Raw genomic sequence first — 19,282 nt, forward strand, 5'->3', positions numbered from 1 at the left:
CACCCCCAGTTCAGTTCAGGGGTGCAGGCAAGGTTTTTATAACTTCTGAAAGTCTCTTATTGTTAAAATGATCATACAGTAAAATTGACTGTTCTTCAAGTACATGGTTCTACACATATTAACACATCGAAATTCACGTAACTACCACCAGCACCATCAGGAGAGGACAGGGCCTGGCCCTGTGCTGCCCCTTCATGCAGGCCGCAGTTTGACTCTGCTGGCCTCTAGGTCCTCCCCATTCTCAGTGAGACCACAGCTCTTGACGGTCCAGTCCTTCCTCATACCAGTGTTTCTAGCATCACAAATAGGGTAAAAACCTCTCAACGTTTATTACTGGTTAGCAGAAACAGAGCGATGACAGGGACAGCGAGCAGGGGACGGCCCTGGCAGTGCAAGGCCCTCTCCTGCCTGGGGCAGAACTGCACAGTGCCAGCCCCAGGCGGGCCAGCTTGGTGGCCCAGGCAACAGGTGTGCGTGACCTTTGCCACAGCTCAGCAGTGGGATGGTTCTTCGACGGGCTGCTGGGACAGCTGTGGCCAGTCACAGGACAATCTTAAAGGAGCTGAGCAAGAGAAGAGTAGGTGGGGTTTGCTGCTAGAGGAGAGGGGTGGCGACCAAACCCGAACTTGCCCTCTCCTCCAAGCCCCCGTGGATAGGTGGTGTCCCGTCTGCCAGTCTCCTTCGGAAGAGCTCCCCGGAGACACTGACAGGAAGCAGGGGGCTTCCTCTCACCCAGCGGACCACCTCCCATAACATCCCAAACCCAGCAGCAGAGCAGATGGGGACCAGAATGCGGGGGGACCACCGTCATACCTGGCAAAGTCCGGTGAGCGAGAGATGACATGCTGGAACTCTGAGAGATTGATGGTCCCATCCCTATCAATGTCGGACTCCTCCAGGATCTAGAGAAGGGAAAGCGTCAGCCAAGGCCCCAAGCCTGCCTCCCACGCCCTGGCCTGGCCCATCGCAGCTGCTCACGTTGTCAATGAGCTGCTTCATCTCCGAAGCACTGAGCCGCGTGTCCTCACCCTCCCCAGTGAGGCAGTTCACAAGCTGGCTCAGGTCTTCTCTGTTCAAGGTCCCATCATCATCAAAATCTGGAGAGCAGATGCGGAAGCCAAGAAGGATGTAGTCAGGATGAGCCCCAAGGCTCCGTGCACAATACCTCAGCTCTCCAGACATTGTGGGAGGGGGTGGTGGTCCTTACCAAAGATGCGGAAGGCGTAGTGGGACTTGACGTCTGGGGTTGCTGTGTCACTGAACACACTGAGGAGGTCCAGGAAGTCCTCGAAGCTCAGGCTGTCTCTGGCTGGGGATGTAGAGAAGACCCTGCCGATTCTCTCCCTGAAGGGGTTGGCCTAGGCAAGAGAGCTTTCTGTGAGCGGCACAGGACACAGCCCCGGCTGCAAGCTCATCACCCCGTACTGGGGACTGGAGGGAGCATGTCACAGTACCCACACCATGAGCTCAGTGCTTGGGGGCCACTGTAAGGTAGGAGGACCAACTAACTCAGCTGGGGAAGGGACAGGGATGCTTTCCGGGGAGTCAGTTTAAGCCAAGGGCAGGCCTGGGGGCAAAGAAGGAAGAGGAAGGCATCTTAAGCAAAGAGAACAAGATGGGCTGCTTATTGTAAAATACAGGTACTTGAACACTTTCTGGGTAAATAGGCACTAGGCCAGGCCCTTGGCACAGAAATTTTCACCGCAGCCCAGGCGAGAGGCAGTCAGCCTCTGAAATAGGTAACTCAGCTCCTCTTAAAGGACAAAACTGAATCTCCGAGAATATGTCTGGGAATCCCAGTTTGAAAAACACCATACAAGATAATTCCACTGGGTGATTTTGGTAAACAGAAAAGACCAGAATGGTGATCAGTGACCACATGATCTCAATCAAGATACACAGCAGAGGGCGGGTGGGGGCTGGCACCTTGAGTTCTGGAAGGCCGAGGATCTGCTCCAAAGACACTCGTGCCTGCAGTGACTCCTCCACACTCCGGTGACCTTGGGGAAGCAGCTCACAGAACCGCCTGTGGGCTCTGGCAGAAGGGGGGGAGACCTGCCTGTGTGTTTCACATCCCCACTCCTACCTTGCTGCCCATTATGAGCCAGGAGAGGAGCTAAGCCACACACACACAACTTCTGAGGCATCAAGGCGTGATAAGACAAAGGGAATGTCACAAGACAGTACAGGCTGCGAGTCCACTCTTGCAGTGGGTGTTTACTAAGGGCCCATTGTTGCAGGCACTATGCTGGGCACTGATGCTAGAGCTCCACGAGGGGCAGAGAGGTTGGAGAAGCAGCCAGACATTGGCATTGACGAGCAGGAAGAGTCAAACTGAAATCTCAGGGATCTCCTGCTCCTCTAAGCCTCCTTCTGTTTAGCAGCTGCCCTAAAGTCTCTCCTCCTCAGCCCCCACTTCCTTCCCACTGGGGTTAATTTTTGCCAAGGGAGGCACAGGAATCTCCACTCAAATGCCCTGGCCACATAAAGCTGGCACACAGCTAGAAAGGGGTTCCAGCTCCAGTTCAAGTACTCTTATTTGAAGCTTAGTCTTAGGCAAGTTACCAAACTCTGACCTGTTTCACTGTCCCCTTACCTCCTTCATGAGGATTAAATTAGGTAATGTAGGCGATCACTTAGCACAGTTCCTGGCGCATGGTGAGTGCCCACTAAGCATTAACGGTTACAGTTTTATTAAGGTAAAGTTGGGAGAAGGACCAGGCGCTCCCAGACCTCTGGCTTTGTTAGACAAAGTCAGCCTAGCGCCACCAGCAGCCCCTGCCGGGTTGGGGCTGGACGTTCGGGTGTGTAGAAGCCAGAGCAGCGCAGGGTCAAAGGGCGCCCAGCTTCGGCCGGCGGCTGCTAGGTGGCTTCGCTGTGCACCAGCGGGGCCCCGGCGCGGGCGGGAGACGTGCCTGAGAAAGGCAGTCGCGGCTCGGGGCCCAGGACCCAGTTCCGGCTCGGCTGCTGACCTCGGGCAGGCCCCGACCCTCCCTCCGGGGGGCCTCAGTTTGCCCTCGGTAAGACACAGCCCTCCCCCGAAGCCGTCTCCACGGGGCCGAGACGGCACTCACAGGAGGATCTCCTGCTTGGTGAGGAACGTCAGGTCCTGGAAGGCAAAACGAGAAGGGGTTCAGCGGGCCTCCCGGAGGCCGCGCCCGCCCTGCCGCCTGCTGCGGGAACCCGCTCCCGAGCGCACACCCGCGCGCAAGCTCTCTGGGACCCGGGTCCCGCGCACCTGGTACTCGGCCAGCAGATCCTTGGACAGGCGACTGCCCGAGCCCCCCATCGCCGCGAGCACAGCTCCGCCAACTCGTCCCGGGACGCCGGTAACTTTCTCACTTCCGCCCTCGAGCGGCGTCACCGTCCCGTCCCCGCGGCAACCGCTCCTGGGGCCACCGCCCCCTGGCCCGTCTCCTCCTTCGAGCTCCCAGGTGCTCCCGGCCCGGTTCCGCCCGCTGGCTCCGGGCTCCGGGCGGTCCCGGGCGAGCTGGAGGCGGGGTCCGGGGCGGGGCCGGATGCTCCGGCCAGGAGCCCAGGCCTCACGGCCCCGCCTCCGGGTGGGCGGGGCGGGGCGGAGCAGCCGCGTGCGCGCGTGCGGCCTGCGCATGCGTCAAAGCCGCCAAGGCCCCGCAATGGTCCTGTTAGTCGCCGCGAGGAAGTCGCGCGGTCCCTCGGCCTCACCTGTAGTAGGTGGTAGCTCCGGGCGAGGTCAGGTAAGGGGATTCGGAGAAGTGCCCGGAGCCACGGCATACGGGAGACCTCGAGACTTGCTGAGTGGCTGGAGGCGGTCGGCTGCCCCTCTGCCTAGCGGGGACTTCACCCAGACGGTACCCCCGGGCACTGGCCGCAGGTGACGCAGCCCCTGCGCCTCCTCTCCAGAAATAACCATAACCTTGCTGCCCACTGAAAGCTGTCTACTGAGGGCCCGCCGAGTGCCAGGCGTTTTATACATGTTATCTTCGGTTCTTAACGGCCCTGCAAGGTAGGTGAAGTCCAGAAAAGTTCAGGGACTTGTTCAGGCTCGGGCATTTAGAAAGGTCACTTCGGTCCAAGGCTTTTCTCAAGGCTTCCCGTCGCTCTCCTCATTCAGGCAGGCATGCCCTCCTCTGCCCACCCCGCGCCCAGACTGCGTGTCCCGAGGCGGCAAGGACTGAGGCTCTGACCTGTTTGCTCTTGTCCCCTCCCAACCCCTAAGACGATGCTTGGCACGTAGTTGGCCCTCAGTAAATATTTATCGGATGCATGGGTGAATGAATGAAACTAGCACTGTTCCAAAAGGGGAGGGTTCCAAGCTGCTGAGAGGAGGAGGTGAAGGTGAGATTCCTTTTTGTTTTCAGCTTTATTGAAGCATAATTGACAAATGAGATTGTAGGGATTCATTCTTGGTTCTGATTTATTCTACTTGCTGAGCTTTGTGAAGTCTAAATCTGAGCATGTCAGTCTCAGTTTAAAACAAAACATTGAATGGTTAAAAACCCAAGTACCAGCCCTCTGACTTCACTTCTCTCTGCCTCTCCTCTTGGATTTCTGTGTTTCAGCCATTATGGGTCCCCAGTTCCTCTTCCATCTCTTCCTCAGGGAAGTGTTTCCTGATTCCCTAGACTAGATTAGGAATCTGTCTTTCATCTGAAAAGTACCTAGTGCTTCTCCTTGACAGCATATATCATGTTTGCAACTTATATTTACTTGGGTGACAATAGGGTTAATAATGTCTGTTTCTCCTACTAGACTCAATGCCCCGTGAGAAGCTATGAGAATCATGATCTCCAGGACCTGATATGTGGCAGTTGAGTAAAGGTTTGCTGAGTGACCATAGTTTTCCCAGCACCCACTAATAAGGTGATCATCTGAGAGTGACTTTAGTAAGACTCACTCTATCAACATGTGAGTCCTACCACTGTGGAAATTCTTCACTCCAGTTATAGCACAAACCCAAACCTAACATTGAAAGTTTCATGTTCTTGTAAGAATTCCATCTGCCCAGAAGCCCCTTGCCATCCAGGGGCCCAATCCTTGATCACCACATAACTCAAATGTTTTCTTTGTCCCTTGTTCATTTTTGATTTTCTCTTCTTTGTCTATTTCCTATAAAAACTTGCCACTTTCTCTCCTGCCTCACAGTTCTCTGGACTCTTGAGAATGGAGACTGCCACGTCATGAAATGTTAAATTGTTTGTGTCACCAAAAAAATAAATAAATAAATACTCCACTCCAAGAAGTGGGGCTTCAGAGCAATGGGAGCACACAGTCCGAGCATCACCGGAGAATAGTGTCCTGTCCCAACCTGATCATTTTTTCTCTTGACGGTGGGCTCTTTCTGTCCAAGGAAGGGTTGGTCTTCAGTTAGTAAAAGGGTAGGCAGAGAGCGAGAAGCTGCCCCAGTGCCTCCTGGGCTAGACTGAGGGGAGGGAGCACTGGCCAGCCAAGGCAAATCCTTGGCCTTTGTGGTGAGACTGTATCCTTCAGGTGGCAGTGTGGGAATCAGCCCTGGGCCACGGTGGCCATCTGGGATCCGGCTCTCCCAGCCGCCTCATGTGGCTCTCAACCCTTCTTCATTGAATGGCCTGCTGATTATAATTTTGGTTCCTGGTAGATTTGTGTACAGAGGCGGGATCCTACCGATCAGCCAATAAGAACATTTTGTGCTGTTTGGCACGTTTCTCGTTATAAATTATTAAATAGGCATTCTGAGTCATGCAAGCAGTTCATGGCGAGGCTGGTCAGCGCACTGCCCTTCCTGTGCCTGATCAACTCCTATATGGTGATAAAACTGAGTTGCTGATACGCGTTTAAAAATAGCTTCTAGTGCTGTACTTGTAAAACTGTCTGTTGGATCTTTCAAAGGTTTGTTCATTGATCATATTTTTGTCAAAGTGCCAACTCTTAGGTTTGTGATTTCTCCTGACATTGTTTCCCTGCTTGTAATACTATTTCTTTCTTTCTGTTTCCCTCGGGCATCTGATAGGATGGCCACACAGGTTTTTCTGAGGTGATAACATTTGCTCTGAGACCTGAAGGAGCCAGCTGTGTGCAGAAAATCTGGGGAAAGGGTATTTAGGCCCAGAGAGCAGACAGCACCAAGGCCCTGGGCATGAACAACTTTGGAAGGGTAAGAAGCAGAGTAGGCAACGGGAAGAGTGGTATGAGAGGAGCTGAGAGGGTGGGGGCAGCTCTTGAGAGCCCAGAGGCCAGGGTGAGGAAGTGGACTCCATTCTAGGGGCTCAGGGTCCCATCACTACTGAGTGGCAGAGCCAGAATTCAGACACCCAAAACCACCTCCCCCACCTTTCTCCTGGGTTGACACCTACCTCACAGGCTTACTTGTCGGAGGTCACTGAGTGGACTTGGGAAGCCCCAGCCCATGCCTGGCACAAGACGGGCATGCAACTAGTGTTCCCCTTCTGCTTTTCCTATAACCTTTGTTCAGTCCTGTCACGTGCACTCTTGATTTGTCACTCTGAAGCGTTCCTTTTTGTTCCTAGGTCATGCCTTTGCCTGTTTACTCTCATGTAAACAGGACCCATTTTTATTGATTCTGCTAATTGATAGGTCTTTGCTCTTATTTTTAGCCTTTGGGTGTCATCTTGGTCTTAGGTCCTTGGTCCTAGTCCCTGGCTTTAAATATTACTCTGAATTTTGTATGTAGCCCAGACCTTCCTCTGCACCTCCAGGTTTGGCTTTCCAACTCCTACACCACTTCTGTTCTTGGATGCCCAGGCTGCATCTCGAAGTCAGTAATGGAAACTGAACTCTAAATTCCCCCCTTCCTCTAGTCAACCTGTTCCCACCCCCACCCCATGTACCCAGTTTCTCCATCTCTGTAAATGCCACCACGTTGTGCATAGTTTCTAAAGCTGAGTCACTCCCAGTTCTCCCCTTTGCTTCAGTTCACATGGCCAGTATGTCACCAGGGCCCTGCTGGCTTGGCCTTCAGAACCTGACTGGAGTCACCTGCTCCTCTCTATCTCTGTTGCCATCCCGGCTGTCCAGTCACCCTCATTGCTCACCTGGCCATCAGAGTGGCCTCCTAAATGGTCTCTCTGATTTCCCTTTGCTCCTCTACAGTCCATTTTCCACACAGCAGTTAGAAAAAAGTTTTATAAAATATTAGATGGTCCTGCTTAGAACTTGCTAATGGTTTCTTACTCCATTTAGAATAAAATCCAAGCTCCTGACCATGATGCCTAAGGTCCTGCTGCTAATCTGGGCCCTGTGTTTCTCTCCAGCCTCATCTGGGTCCCTCGCCCCCGTGTTGGCTGTGCTCTAGGAACACTGGCTTCCTTTCTGTTCTTTCAACAGCCCGAGCACCTGCCTGACGGAAAGTCTTGGACTTGGAATTTCCTTTGCCTGGAACACACTGTCCTCTGCTCTTCACTGCAAGCTTCTCATCCTCATGTCATAGCTGTCATCTCAGAGGACCCTGCGTGTCCTCTTGCTGAAATAGGATGCCCTGATCCCCCCTCTTAGTTACCCTCTATTGTTGTCACTTATTTCCTACCAAATGCTATCACCCCGGGGTAGTGAACATGTTCGTTTTGCGTAGTGTCTGTAAGTTCCACGAGGACAGGTACCTTGTTCGCTTCTCTTGCTGCTGTGTCCTCATTGCCTCACACGCAGCAGTTACTTCATAAACACTTTGGTTCTATGGCCCTGCTGAGCATGGAGCAGGATGCACTGAAGAGGTACCCGGACATCAGGAATGGGTGTGAGCTGGGCATTGACCTGAATGGATGAATGAATGAATGAATGAATGAATGTAAGTGAATAGTGTCTTACTTAACTCAAGTAAGTAGCAAATTGAGACTTAAAAATTTTTTAATTGTGGCAAATAATACATAATATAGAATTTACCATCTTGACCTTTTTTATTTTGGTCAAAAACACATAACAAAATGTACCAGCTTAACTGTGTAGTGTGTACTGCTCAGCAGGGTTGAGCTGTCAGTCTCCAGAACAGTTCCATCTTGCAAAACAGAAACTCTTCACCCATTAAACAGCAACCAGCTTCTCCTTCCCCCTACCCCCAGCCCCTGGAAACCACCACTCTTGTCTCTATGAATTGGACGACTCTCGGGGCCTCGTACAGGTGGAGTCACAGAGTGTTTGTCCTTTTGTGTCTGGCTTACTTGACTTAGTATAATGTCCTCGGTGTTGTGCTGTGTCAGCATTTCCTTTTTAAGACTGAGTAGTCCTCCATTGTGTGAACATACCACATTTTGTTTATCTCTTCATCTATCAATGGACACTTGGGTTGCCTCCATTGGGATTAATGCTGCTGTGAACATGGGTGTGCAAATATCTCTTTGAGAACCTACTTTCAATTCTTTTGGGTATATACCCAGAAGTGGAATTGCTGGATCATATAGTAATTCTATTTTTAATTTTTTGAGGAAGTGCCATACTGTTTTCCGTAGGGGCTGCATCATTTTATATTCCAACCAATAGCACATAGGATTCCAGGTTCTCTGTGTCCTCACCAACACTTTTTTTTTATAGTAATCATTCTAATGGGTGTGAGGTGTATCTCACTGTGGTTTGATTTACCTGATGGTTTGTGATGTTGAGCCTCTTTTTTATTGACCATTTGTATATCTGTATAGAGAATGTGTGAGGCTCAGTTTCCATACAGTGATTTAAGACTTCACATTTTATTGTCAAAATTATACTTAGCATGGTTTTTGAAAAAATTTTTTATGGTAAAAAAAACACTTAGGATTTACCATTTTAACTTTCTAAGTGTATGGTTCAGCAGTATTAAATACATTCACATTATTGTGCAATCAATCTCTAGAACTTTTTCATCTTATTACCCATTAAACTTAGCTTCACTTTTGATATGTCATTTCATATGATTTTTCATTTCCCTTCTGTTTTATTAATGTGAAGTTTGTAGAGCAGCCCAGCTGAGGGACCCAGACTTAGCCTAGAGCGGCTTTACTGAGGTACACCTCCAGCAAGCCCTCTTCAGGGCATTCCTGGGTCCGCAGACCAGGAGGAGATGAAGACAGGCACCAGCGTCCCCCATGAAGGGTCGGCCCCGGCAGCGCTTACGGACACATGGGCCATTTAGAATCACTATGGACCAGTGGGAAAGGTGTTCCCATAAAAGGAGTGGGCAGCATTGAAACCCTGGCCGTTCTCACGCACGGGAACACAGTCCGATAGAGTGAATCAAAACCCCGAGTCATGAGCCTACTCTGACCCAGAGATCTACTGGGTCAGTGGGATTTTATTTTAAAAGGAAATAAAAACATATCTGCAAGCAGGGTGTTAACAACATTGTGAATAATAGTATAAAACTGGCAACAAGCTATATATACAGCAGTTAAAGATTAGTTAAAATGGGCTAAAGATAGAAATGAAAATGAGACTAAATGTACATTGTGACTCTCCCTGGTCATTGGTGTAAGAGTTCTGTTTTATCTTTGTTTTTTTCTCCATTAAGAAAGTTTCCTCCACTTATGTATTTTTAGGAAGAAAAATATTTGATAATGTATTTTTAATTTAAAAATGTGTGTACACTCTCGGCCAAGATGGCGGCGTGACTAGAGCAGCGGAAATCTCCTCCCAAAACCACATATATCTATGAAAATATAACAAAGACAACCCTTCCTAGAATAAAGACCAGAGGACACAGGACAATATCCAGACCACATCCGCACCTGAGAGAACCCAGCACCTCGCGAAGGGGGTAAGATACAAGCCCCGGCCCCGCGGGAGCCGAGCGCCCCTCCCCCCAGCTCCCGGCGGGAGAAGAGCAGGCAGAGCGGGAGGGAGACGGAGCCCAGGACTGCCGAGCACCCAGCCCCCGCCATCCGGGCCAGAGTGCAGACACAGTGCGTGCCCAGGGGGCCCTGGATGCTAGGGAAACAGGGCAGCAAGAACAGTGAGCGGGTACCGGAGGCCTGGCGCCGGAGGACATAAGAAAAGCGAGCGGCCATTTTTTTTTTTTTTTTTTTTTGCTGTTTTGTTCTGGCGAGCGCTTTTTGGAAGTCTTAAAGGGATAGGGACCCCAATACTAGGGAAACAGGGCAACAAGACCAGTGAGCAGATGCCTGAGGCTGGCGCCAGAGAATAAAGAAAAACAAGAGGCCATTTTTTTATTTAATTTTTTATTTTTTTAACTTTACAAATTTTTTTTTTTTTTCTTTTGTGGTCGTTGTTTTGTTTTGGCGGGTGCTTTTTGGAAGTCTTAAAGGGGCAGGGCGGGTCACTTAATCCAGAGGTAGGGAATCCGGGATCTCTGGGCACCCTAACCCCTGGGCTGCAGGGAGCAGGGAGGCCCCTTACGGAGATAAATAGCCTCCCAGCAGCTCCTGCTCCAACGCGACTCCACCATTTTGGAGTAGCTGCCCGAGCCAGGCCACGCCCACAGCAACAGCGGAGATTAACTCCATAGCAGCCGGGCAGGAAGCAGAAACCCTGTCTGCGCGCAGCTGCGCAGCACAAGCCACTAGAGGCCGCTGTTCTCCCAGGAGAGGAGGGCCACAAACCAACAAGAAAGGAAGTCCTTCCAGCCGTCACTCGTCCCAGTTCTGCAGACTATTCCTATCACCATGAAAAGGCAAAGCTACAGGCAGACAAAGATCACAGAGACAACACCAGAGAAGGAGACAGACCTAACCAGTCTTCCTGACAAAGAATTCAAAATAAGAATCATAAACATGCTGACCGAGATGCAGAGAAATACGCAAGAGAAATGGGATGAAGTCCGGAGGGAGATCACAGATGCCAGAAAGGAGATCGTAGAAATGAAACAAACTCGGGAAGGGTTTATAAGCAGAATGGATAGGATGCAAGAGGCCATTGATGGAATTGAAATCAGAGAACAGGAACGCATAGAAGCTGACATAGAGAGAGACAAAAGGATCTCCAGGAATGAAACAATATTAAGAGAACTGTGTGACCAATCCAAAAGGAACAATATCCGTATTATAGGGGTCCCAGAAGAAGAAGAGAGAGGAAAAGAGATGGAAAGTATCTTGGAAGAAATAATTGCTGAAAACTTCCCCAAACTGGGGGAGGAAATAATCGAATAGACCACGGAAATACACAGAACCCCCAACAGAAAGGATCCAAGAAGGGCAACACCAAGACACATAATAATTAAAATTATGAAGAATCAAGGAGGAGGAATAAGAAGGGAGAGAAGAAAAGAATCTCCAGACAGTGCATATAACAGCTCAATAAGCGAGCTAAGTTAGGCAGTAAGATACTAAAGAGGCTAACCTTGAACCTTTGGTAACCACAAATTTAAAGCCTGCAATGGCAATAAGTACATATCTTTCAATAGTCACCCTAAATGTTAATGGACTGAATGCACCAATCAAAGGACACAGAGTAATAGAATGGATAAAAAAGCAAGACCCATCTATATGCTGCTTACAAGAAACTCACCTCAAACCCAAAGACATGTACAGACTAAAAGTCAAGGGATGGAAAAACATATTTCAGGCAAACAACAGAGAGAAGAAAGCAGGGGTTGCAGTACTAATATCAGACAAAATAGACTTCAAAACAAAGAAAGTAACGAGATAAAGAACGACACTATATAATGATAAAGGGCTCAGTCCAACAAGAGGATATAACCATTCTAAATGTATATGCACCCAACACAGGAGCACCAGCATATGTGAAACCAATACTAACAGAACTAAAGGGGGAAATAGACTGCAATGCATTCATTCTAGGAGACTTCAACACACCACTCACCCCAAAGGATAGATCCACTGGGCAGAAAATAAGTAAGGACACGGAAGCACTGAACAACACAGTAGAGCAGATGGACCTAATAGACATCTATAGAACTCTACATCCAAAAGCAGTGGGATATACATTCTTCTCAAGTGCACATGGAACATTCTCCAGAATAGACCACATACTAGGCCACAAAAAGAGCCTCAGAAAATTCCAAAAGATTGAAATCCTACCAACCAACTTTTCAGACCACAAAGGCGTAAAACTAGAAATAAACTGTACAAAGAAAGCAAAGAGGCTCACAAACACATGGAGGCTTAACAACACGCTCCTAAATAATCAATGGATCAATGACCAAATCAAAATGGAGATCCAGCAATATATGGAAACAAATGACAACAACAACACTAAGCCCCAACTTCTGTGGGATGCAGCAAAAGCAGTCTTAAGAGGAAAGTATATAGCAATCCAAGCATATTTAAAAAAGGAAGAACAATCCCAAATGAATGGTCTAATGTCACAATTATCAAAATTGGAAAAAGAACAAATGAGGCCTAAGGTCAGCAGAAGGAGGGACATAATAAAGATCAGAGAAGAAATAAATAAAATTGAGAAGAATAAAACAATAGCAAAAATCAATGAAACCAAGAGCTGGTTCTTCGAGAAAATAAACAAAATAGATAAGCCTCTAGCCAGACTTATTAAGAGGAAAAGAGAGTCAACACAAATCAACAGTATCAGAAACGAGAAAGGAAAAATCACGATGGACCCCACAGAAATACAAAGAATTATTAGAGAATACTATGAAAACCTATATGCTAACAAGCTGGGAAACCTAGGAGAAATGGACAACTTCCTAGAAAAATACAACCTTCCAAGACTGACCCAGAAAGAAACAGAAAATCTAAACAGACCAATTACCAGCAACGAAATTGAGGCAGTAATCAAAAAACTACCAAAGAACAAAACCCCCAGGCCAGATGGATTTACCTCAGAATTTTATCAAACATACAGGGAAGACATAATACCTATTCTCCTTAAAGTTTTCCAAAAAATAGAGGAGGAGGGGATACTCCCAAACTCATTCTATGAAGCTAACATCACCCTAATACCAAAACCAGGCAAAGACCCCACTAAAAAAGAAAACTACAGACCAATATCCCTGATGAACGTAGATGCAAAAATACTCAACAAAATATTAGCAAACCGAATTGAAAAATACATCAAAAGGATCATACACCATGACCAAGTGGGATTCATCCCAGGGATGCAAGGACGGTACAACATTCGAAAGTCCATCAACATCATCCACCATATCAACAAAAAGAAAGACAAAAACCACATGATCATCTCCATAGATGCTGAAAAAGCATTTGACAAAGTTCAACATCCATTCATGATAAAAACTCTCAGCAAAATGGGAATAGAGGGCAAGTACCTCAACATAATAAAGGCCATCTATGATAAACCCACAGCCAACATTATATTGAACAGCGAGAAGCTGAAAGCATTTCCTCTGAGATCGGGAAGTAGACAGGGATTCCCTCTCTCCCCACTGTTATTTAACGTAGTACTGGAGGTCCTAGCCACGGCAATCAGACAAAACAAAAAAATACAAGGAATCCAGATAGGTAAAGAAGAAGTTAAACTGTCACTATTTGCAGATGACATGATACTGTACATAAAAAACCCTAAAGACTCCACCGCAAAACTACTAGAACTGATATCAGAATACAGCAAAGTTGCAGGATACAAAATCAACCAACAGAAATCTCTGGCTTTCCTATACACTAGCAATGAACCAACAGAAAGAGAAATCAGGAAAACAACTCCATTCACAATTGTATCAAAAAAAATAAAATACCTAGGAATAAACCTAACCAAAGAAGTGAAAGACTTATACTCTGAAAACTACAAGTCACTCTTAAGAGAAATTAAAGGAGACACTAACAGATGGAAACTCATCCCATGCTCGTGGCTAGGAAGAATTAATATCATCAAAATGGCCATCCTGCTCAAAGCAATATACAGATTTGATGCAATCCCTATGAAACTACCAGTAACATTCTTCAATGAACTAGAACAAATAATTCAAAAATTCATATGGAAACACCAAAAACCCCGAATAGCCAAAGCAATCCTGAGAAAGAAGAATAAAGTAGGGGAGATCTCACTCCCCAACTTCAAGCTCTACTATAAAGCCACAGTGATGAAGACAATTTGGTACTGGCACAAGAACAGAGCCACAGACCAATGGAACAGACTAGAGAATCCAGACATTAACCCAGATATATATGGTCAATTAATATTTGACAAAGGAGCCATGGACATACAATGGCGAAATGACAGTCTCTTCAACAGATGGTGCTGGCAAAACTGGACAGCTACATGTAGGAGAATGAAACTGGACCATTGTCTAACCCCATATACAAAAGTAAACTCAAAATGGATCAAAGACCTGAATGTAAGTCATGAAACCATTAAACTCTTGGAAGAAAACATAGGCAAAAACCTCTTAGACATAAACATGAGTGACCTCTTCTTGAACATATCTCCCCGGGCAAGGAAAACAACAGCAAAAATGAACAAGTGGGACTATATTAAGCTGAAAAGCTTCTGTACAGCAAAAGACACCATCAATAGAACAAAAAGGAACCCTACAGTATGGGAGAATATATTTGAAAATGACACATCCGATAAAGGCTTGACGTCCAGAATATATAAAGAGCTCACACGCCTCAACAAACAAAAAACAAATAACCCAATTAAAAAATTGGCAGAGGAACTGAACAGACAGTTCTCCAAAACCGAAATACAGATGGCCAACAGACACATGAAAAGATGCTCCACATCGCTAATTATCAGAGAAATGCAAATTAAAACTACAATGAGGTATCACCTCACACCAGTAAGGATGGCTGCCATCCAAAAGACAAACAACAACAAATGTTGGCGAGGCTGTGGAGAAAGGGGAACCCTCCTACACTGCTGGTGGGAATGTAAGTTAGTTCAACCATTGTGGAAAGCAGTATGGAGGTACATCAAAATGCTCAAAACAGACTTACCATTTGACCCAGGAATTGCACTCCTAGGAATTTACCCTAAGAACGCAGAAATCAAGTATGAGAAAGATTCAGTGCACCCCTATGTTTATCACAGCACTATTTACAATAGCCAAGAATTGGAAGCAACCTAAATGTCCATTGATAGATGAATGGATAAAGAAGATGTGGTACATATACACAATGGAATACTACTCAGCCATAAGAAAAGGGCAAATCCTACCATTTGCAGCAACATGGATGGAGCTGGAGGGTATTATGCTCAGTGAAACAAGCCAAGCGGAGAAAGAGAAATACCAAATGATTTCACTCATCTGTGGAATATAAGAACAAAGGAAAAACTGGAGGAACAAAACAGCAGCAGAATCACAGAACTCAAGAATGGACTAACAGGTACCAAAGGGAAAGGGACTGGGGAGGATGGGTGGGTAGGGAGGGATAAGGGGGGGAGATGAAGGGGGGTATTAAGATTAACCTGCATGGGGGTGGTGGGAGAAAGGGGAGGGCTGTACAACACAGAGAAGGCAAGTAGTGATTCTACAACATTTGCTATGCTGATGGACAGTGACTGTAAAGGGGTTTATAGGGGGGATCTGGTATAGGGGAGAGCCTAGTAAACATAATATTCGTCATGTAAGTGTAGATTAATGACACCAAAAAAAAAAAAAAAGAAGCAGTCCCTGTGTGGAGACTTCCAATGAGTTCTACACAAGGGTATAAAGGGCATATAAAAGTGTAGGCAAAGGGTCTGTTTGTGTTTATACAGAAGATCAAAGCCTAATTGGGCTACCCTGAAAATGAACTAAGATACGATATGAAAGAGAACTTCCAACATCAGCACTCTCGGGAAGACTCATGCCAGAAGATGATCAGCAAAAAACCCCAACAAAGATCCACGCACTGCTACAGCTGTAGATGCACTCATCCCACCGGTTCCTGGACTTGCCATGGGAATGAGGAAGGAGATATCTAAGCTGGCCTGTGCATACAGTAAAACAACAAATTTGACCGGATCTATACTGTTGGAACTCAACCAAGAATTAGGAGAAGTGCAAATTGTAGCGCTCCAAAATCTTACAACTACAGACTATTTACTGTTAGAAGAACATATGGGATGTGAACAGTCCCCAGGAATGGGTTGTTTTAATTTGTCTGATTTCTCTCAGACTGTTCAAGTTCAGTTGGACAATATCCACCATATCATAGATAAGTTTTCACAAATGCCTAAGGTGCCTAACTGGTTTTCTTGGTTTCACTGGAGATGGCTGGTAATTACAGGTATGCTTTGGTTATGTAACTATACTCCTGTTATGTTAATGTGTGTGTGCAATTTAATTAGTAGTTTAAAACCTATACATGCTGAAGTTACTCTACAAGAAGATATGTCAAAGAAATAATCAATCTTCCCATGTTTTCTTCCGCCTGCTACTTCTATAGCTTTTCTTCTTCCTTCCTAATTACAACCCTTAAGTAGAATTCGTGCCTCATATAGAATTTACCGCGTATCATAATTCTTCCAAGTGGTAAAGATACCTCAAGACAAATGCTGGGCATAGAAGCTACAGGGCATAAATATGCAAAGAAGTAAAAAGCTAACCTTTTCAAACAATAAGGCTTCTCTCTCACTTACCAACTTAACATTTCCCTGTATGGCCCCAGAAGATGACCGGTTAGCCAGAGACGGGTAAGATTCCTCAAGGGAGGAACAACCTAAGACAGGCACAGTCACAGGGGGGTCATCAGGTGAGAAATTGGGGATCAACAGAGGTGAGGCTTAGAACCTCACCCCCCCTGTTCTGAGAGAAATCTTCTGCATACGTGGATGTTTTATTGCCCTTGTCTAGCTTGGATTAACACATAGTCTACAGGCACACACCTGATCATCTACATTTGCTCTCTTACAACACTAAACTATGTTTTCTACCTTTATCTTGTATCTACCTACCACTTCAGCATTTTATTAAAAATAATAATAATAAAGAGAGAAATGTGGTATCCACATATAAATCAAGTATAAAAATCAAATGAGTATTCATATTTGAACTGACTGTTTATAGTTCATAATGCATGAGCAAAACCAAAAATTTCTGTGATGACTGCCCTTGTACTGCTCACCATGTAACTTATTCAACATGTAAGAATTTGTTCTTCATGTAAGAACTTGTTCGTTATGCTTCGGAAGATTGGAGACTGACGAAAATTAGGCTTGGGGTGGATTAATGATTGTGCATTGAGCATTGACTCCCCTATACAGAATTTTATTGTTGTTAACAACCATTTGATCAATAAATATGAGAGATGCCCTCATGACAACAATAAATAAATAAATAAATAAATAAATAAATAAATAAAAGTACACACTTCCAATTGTAAAATAAGTAACTGGGATGTAATGTATAGCATAAGGAATATAGTCAAAATATGGTAACAACTTGGTGTGGTGATAGCTGGTTTCTAGAATTATCATGTATATAAATGTTGAATCACTGTGTTGTACACCTGAAACTAATGTAATGTAATACTGTGTCAACTACCCTTCAATAAAAAATAATTATCTACAAAAAAAAAAAAGAAAATTGTCATGATAAATGTATGTTACCCATTTTGAAAGTGAAAACATTTATAATAAAAACATTTTCTAATTAAAAAAAAATGTGTGTTCATCTTCAGGTAATGGAATTATGAGTGATTTCTACGTTTTCAAAATATTTTACCAAAGGCATATATTACTTTTGTAGTCACAACACAACATAAAGCTAATATTAAAATAAAATCTCTGGAAATGGATAGCACCATGCATGTATCATATCATCTCTTACTATTGTTTCAGGTCAACCCCATGGCTATTCCGCATGATTCAAATGAAACTTCCTATTTGCTACCTTCAAACAGTGAGGACTGGGAAGGGCATGGCATCCCTGACTTTGTCTATGGGCAAAAGGATCTTGTGCTGCAGGGGATTCAGTGGCCGAGGATTGCACCCAGCCTCCCGGACGGGCTGCCACTGTCTCGCTTTGACTCTGCCCTCTGCTCTGCCTGGAGGCAGCGAATGGAGCTGGGGCTGTTCCGCTACCGCCTGGGGGAGCTGCAAACCCAAACCCTCCCAGGTGCTGTGGGCTTTGTGGCTCAGCTGAATGTGGAGCGAGGCGTGCAGAGGAGGCGCCCGCAGAACATCAGGAGCGTGAAGCAGGCATTTGACCCCAAACAGTTTAACTTCAACAAGATCCGGCCAGGAGAAGTCCTCTTCCGTTTGCGCCGGGAGCCTGATCTCCCAGGTGCCCTCCCGCAAGAGGACGTCCTTGTGATGATCAATGTCAGCCCCCTGGAGTGGGGCCACATGCTGCTGGTGCCTGAGCCCTCCCGAGGACTCCCCCAGCGCCTGCTGCCAAGCGCGCTGCGGGCTGGGGTTGAGGCCGTGCTGCTGAGCTCACACCCAGGCTTCCGCATCGGCTTCAACAGCCTGGGAGGCTTGGCCTCCGTGAACCACCTCCACCTGCATGGATATTACTTGTCCCACAGACTGCCTGTGGAGGGGGCACCAAGCGAGGCCCTGGACCCTGAAGGCCATTTGCATCTGCTCCAGGGCCTCCCAGCTCCCGGCTTCCTCTACTACGCTAGCAGGCCAGGACCTGACTTGGAAGCCTTGATAGGCAGGGTATGTCGGGCCACTGACTATCTGAGTGATCACGAGATTGCACATAATTTGTTTGTGACCCGGGGGACCCCACCTGGAAAGACATCGCCTTCTTCAGCTCTCATGGGGGTCCGAGTAATTCTGTGGGCCCGGAAGTCCAGCTTTGGGATAAAGGAAGGTGAGGCTTTTAATGTTGCCCTCTGTGAGCTGGCTGGGCACCTCCCCGTCAAAACATCCCAGGACTTCAGCAGCCTGACAGAGGCGGCCGCGCTGGCCCTCATTCAGGACTGTCTGCTGCCGCCAGCAGAGGCAGGAGAGGTGCAGGCCGCACTGGTGGCCTTGACAGCCCAGGAGCAGCAGTAATCCCTCCGGAAGCATTTTCTTTCTGACCAATCTAAGCCCCTTCCCAGAGAGCCGTCGATACTGGCCGTCTGGGCCCTTCCGTGACTGCCTTCTCACCTGACTCAGCCCAAGGGGAGGGATAGAGAAGTGAGTGGGCTCTTTAAAGAGGAGCAACCGCAGAATAAAGCAAATGAATGGCCCTCGTGGGTTTATCTGCTGCTTTTTGTCTTGGACAAGCCCCAGGGATGTCAGGTCTGTTGTTAAGGGAGTGTGTGCAAGGATTACCTACTCCTGACTTTATGCATGGACTTGTCTTTTCATATCAAGTCTGGGGAAGATGATCGTTTGTGTGCCTCTGATATTGTGCCCCCATCTCTTCTGTTCTCACCTTCTTGTTCTCTTTGCCCACCACAGATTTCTTATTTCTTCTTCCTTCCCTTACATTCTGCCCCTGCTTCCTCCACATGCCCTACTTACAACACATTTGCTACCTTGCTACCTTGAATTTTCCTCCAGCACCCCCACACTGAGCTGTGTATTCTCC

At 46.8% G+C, this 19,282-nt stretch overlaps 2 protein-coding genes across 12 annotated transcripts; one reads left to right on the forward strand and one right to left on the reverse strand.

The window, feature by feature from the left end:
• Positions 1-305: 305 nt before the first annotated feature.
• Positions 306-3,658, reverse strand: CIB1 (calcium and integrin binding 1). 2 transcript variants are annotated; one of them, XM_036932064.2, is made up of 7 exons: positions 3,239-3,514; positions 3,075-3,109; positions 1,927-2,035; positions 1,208-1,358; positions 979-1,097; positions 814-902; positions 306-562 (listed from the first exon to the last, which is right to left on the reverse strand). In XM_036932064.2, exons 1-7 carry the CDS (start codon positions 3,287-3,289, stop codon positions 541-543), a joined length of 576 nt encoding a protein of 191 aa, XP_036787959.1. In that variant the 5' UTR covers positions 3,290-3,514; the 3' UTR covers positions 306-540. The 2 variants fall into 2 exon arrangements, with proteins under 2 accessions (XP_036787959.1, XP_036787960.2); XM_036932065.2 differs by lacking the exons at positions 306-562; positions 814-902; positions 979-1,097; positions 1,927-2,035 and having other exon boundaries at positions 3,239-3,658.
• GDPGP1 (GDP-D-glucose phosphorylase 1) lies at positions 3,588-18,944 on the forward strand. Of its 10 annotated transcripts, none has more exons than XM_057494837.1 (5): positions 3,701-3,985; positions 4,094-4,317; positions 4,732-4,842; positions 5,969-6,112; positions 17,593-18,944. In XM_057494837.1, exons 4-5 carry the CDS (start codon positions 6,095-6,097, stop codon positions 18,757-18,759), a joined length of 1,185 nt encoding a protein of 394 aa, XP_057350820.1. In that variant the 5' UTR covers positions 3,701-3,985; positions 4,094-4,317; positions 4,732-4,842; positions 5,969-6,094; the 3' UTR covers positions 18,760-18,944. The 10 variants fall into 10 exon arrangements, with proteins under 10 accessions (XP_036787957.1, XP_036787956.1, XP_057350825.1 ...); XM_057494840.1 differs by having other exon boundaries at positions 4,732-4,789; XM_036932062.2 differs by lacking the exon at positions 4,732-4,842 and having other exon boundaries at positions 3,588-3,716; positions 4,199-4,317.
• The last annotated feature ends 338 nt before the right edge of the window (positions 18,945-19,282 follow it).

This window comes from Manis pentadactyla, chromosome 18 (genome assembly GCF_030020395.1).
Source record: "Manis pentadactyla isolate mManPen7 chromosome 18, mManPen7.hap1, whole genome shotgun sequence".
Taxonomy (NCBI): domain Eukaryota; kingdom Metazoa; phylum Chordata; class Mammalia; order Pholidota; family Manidae; genus Manis; species Manis pentadactyla.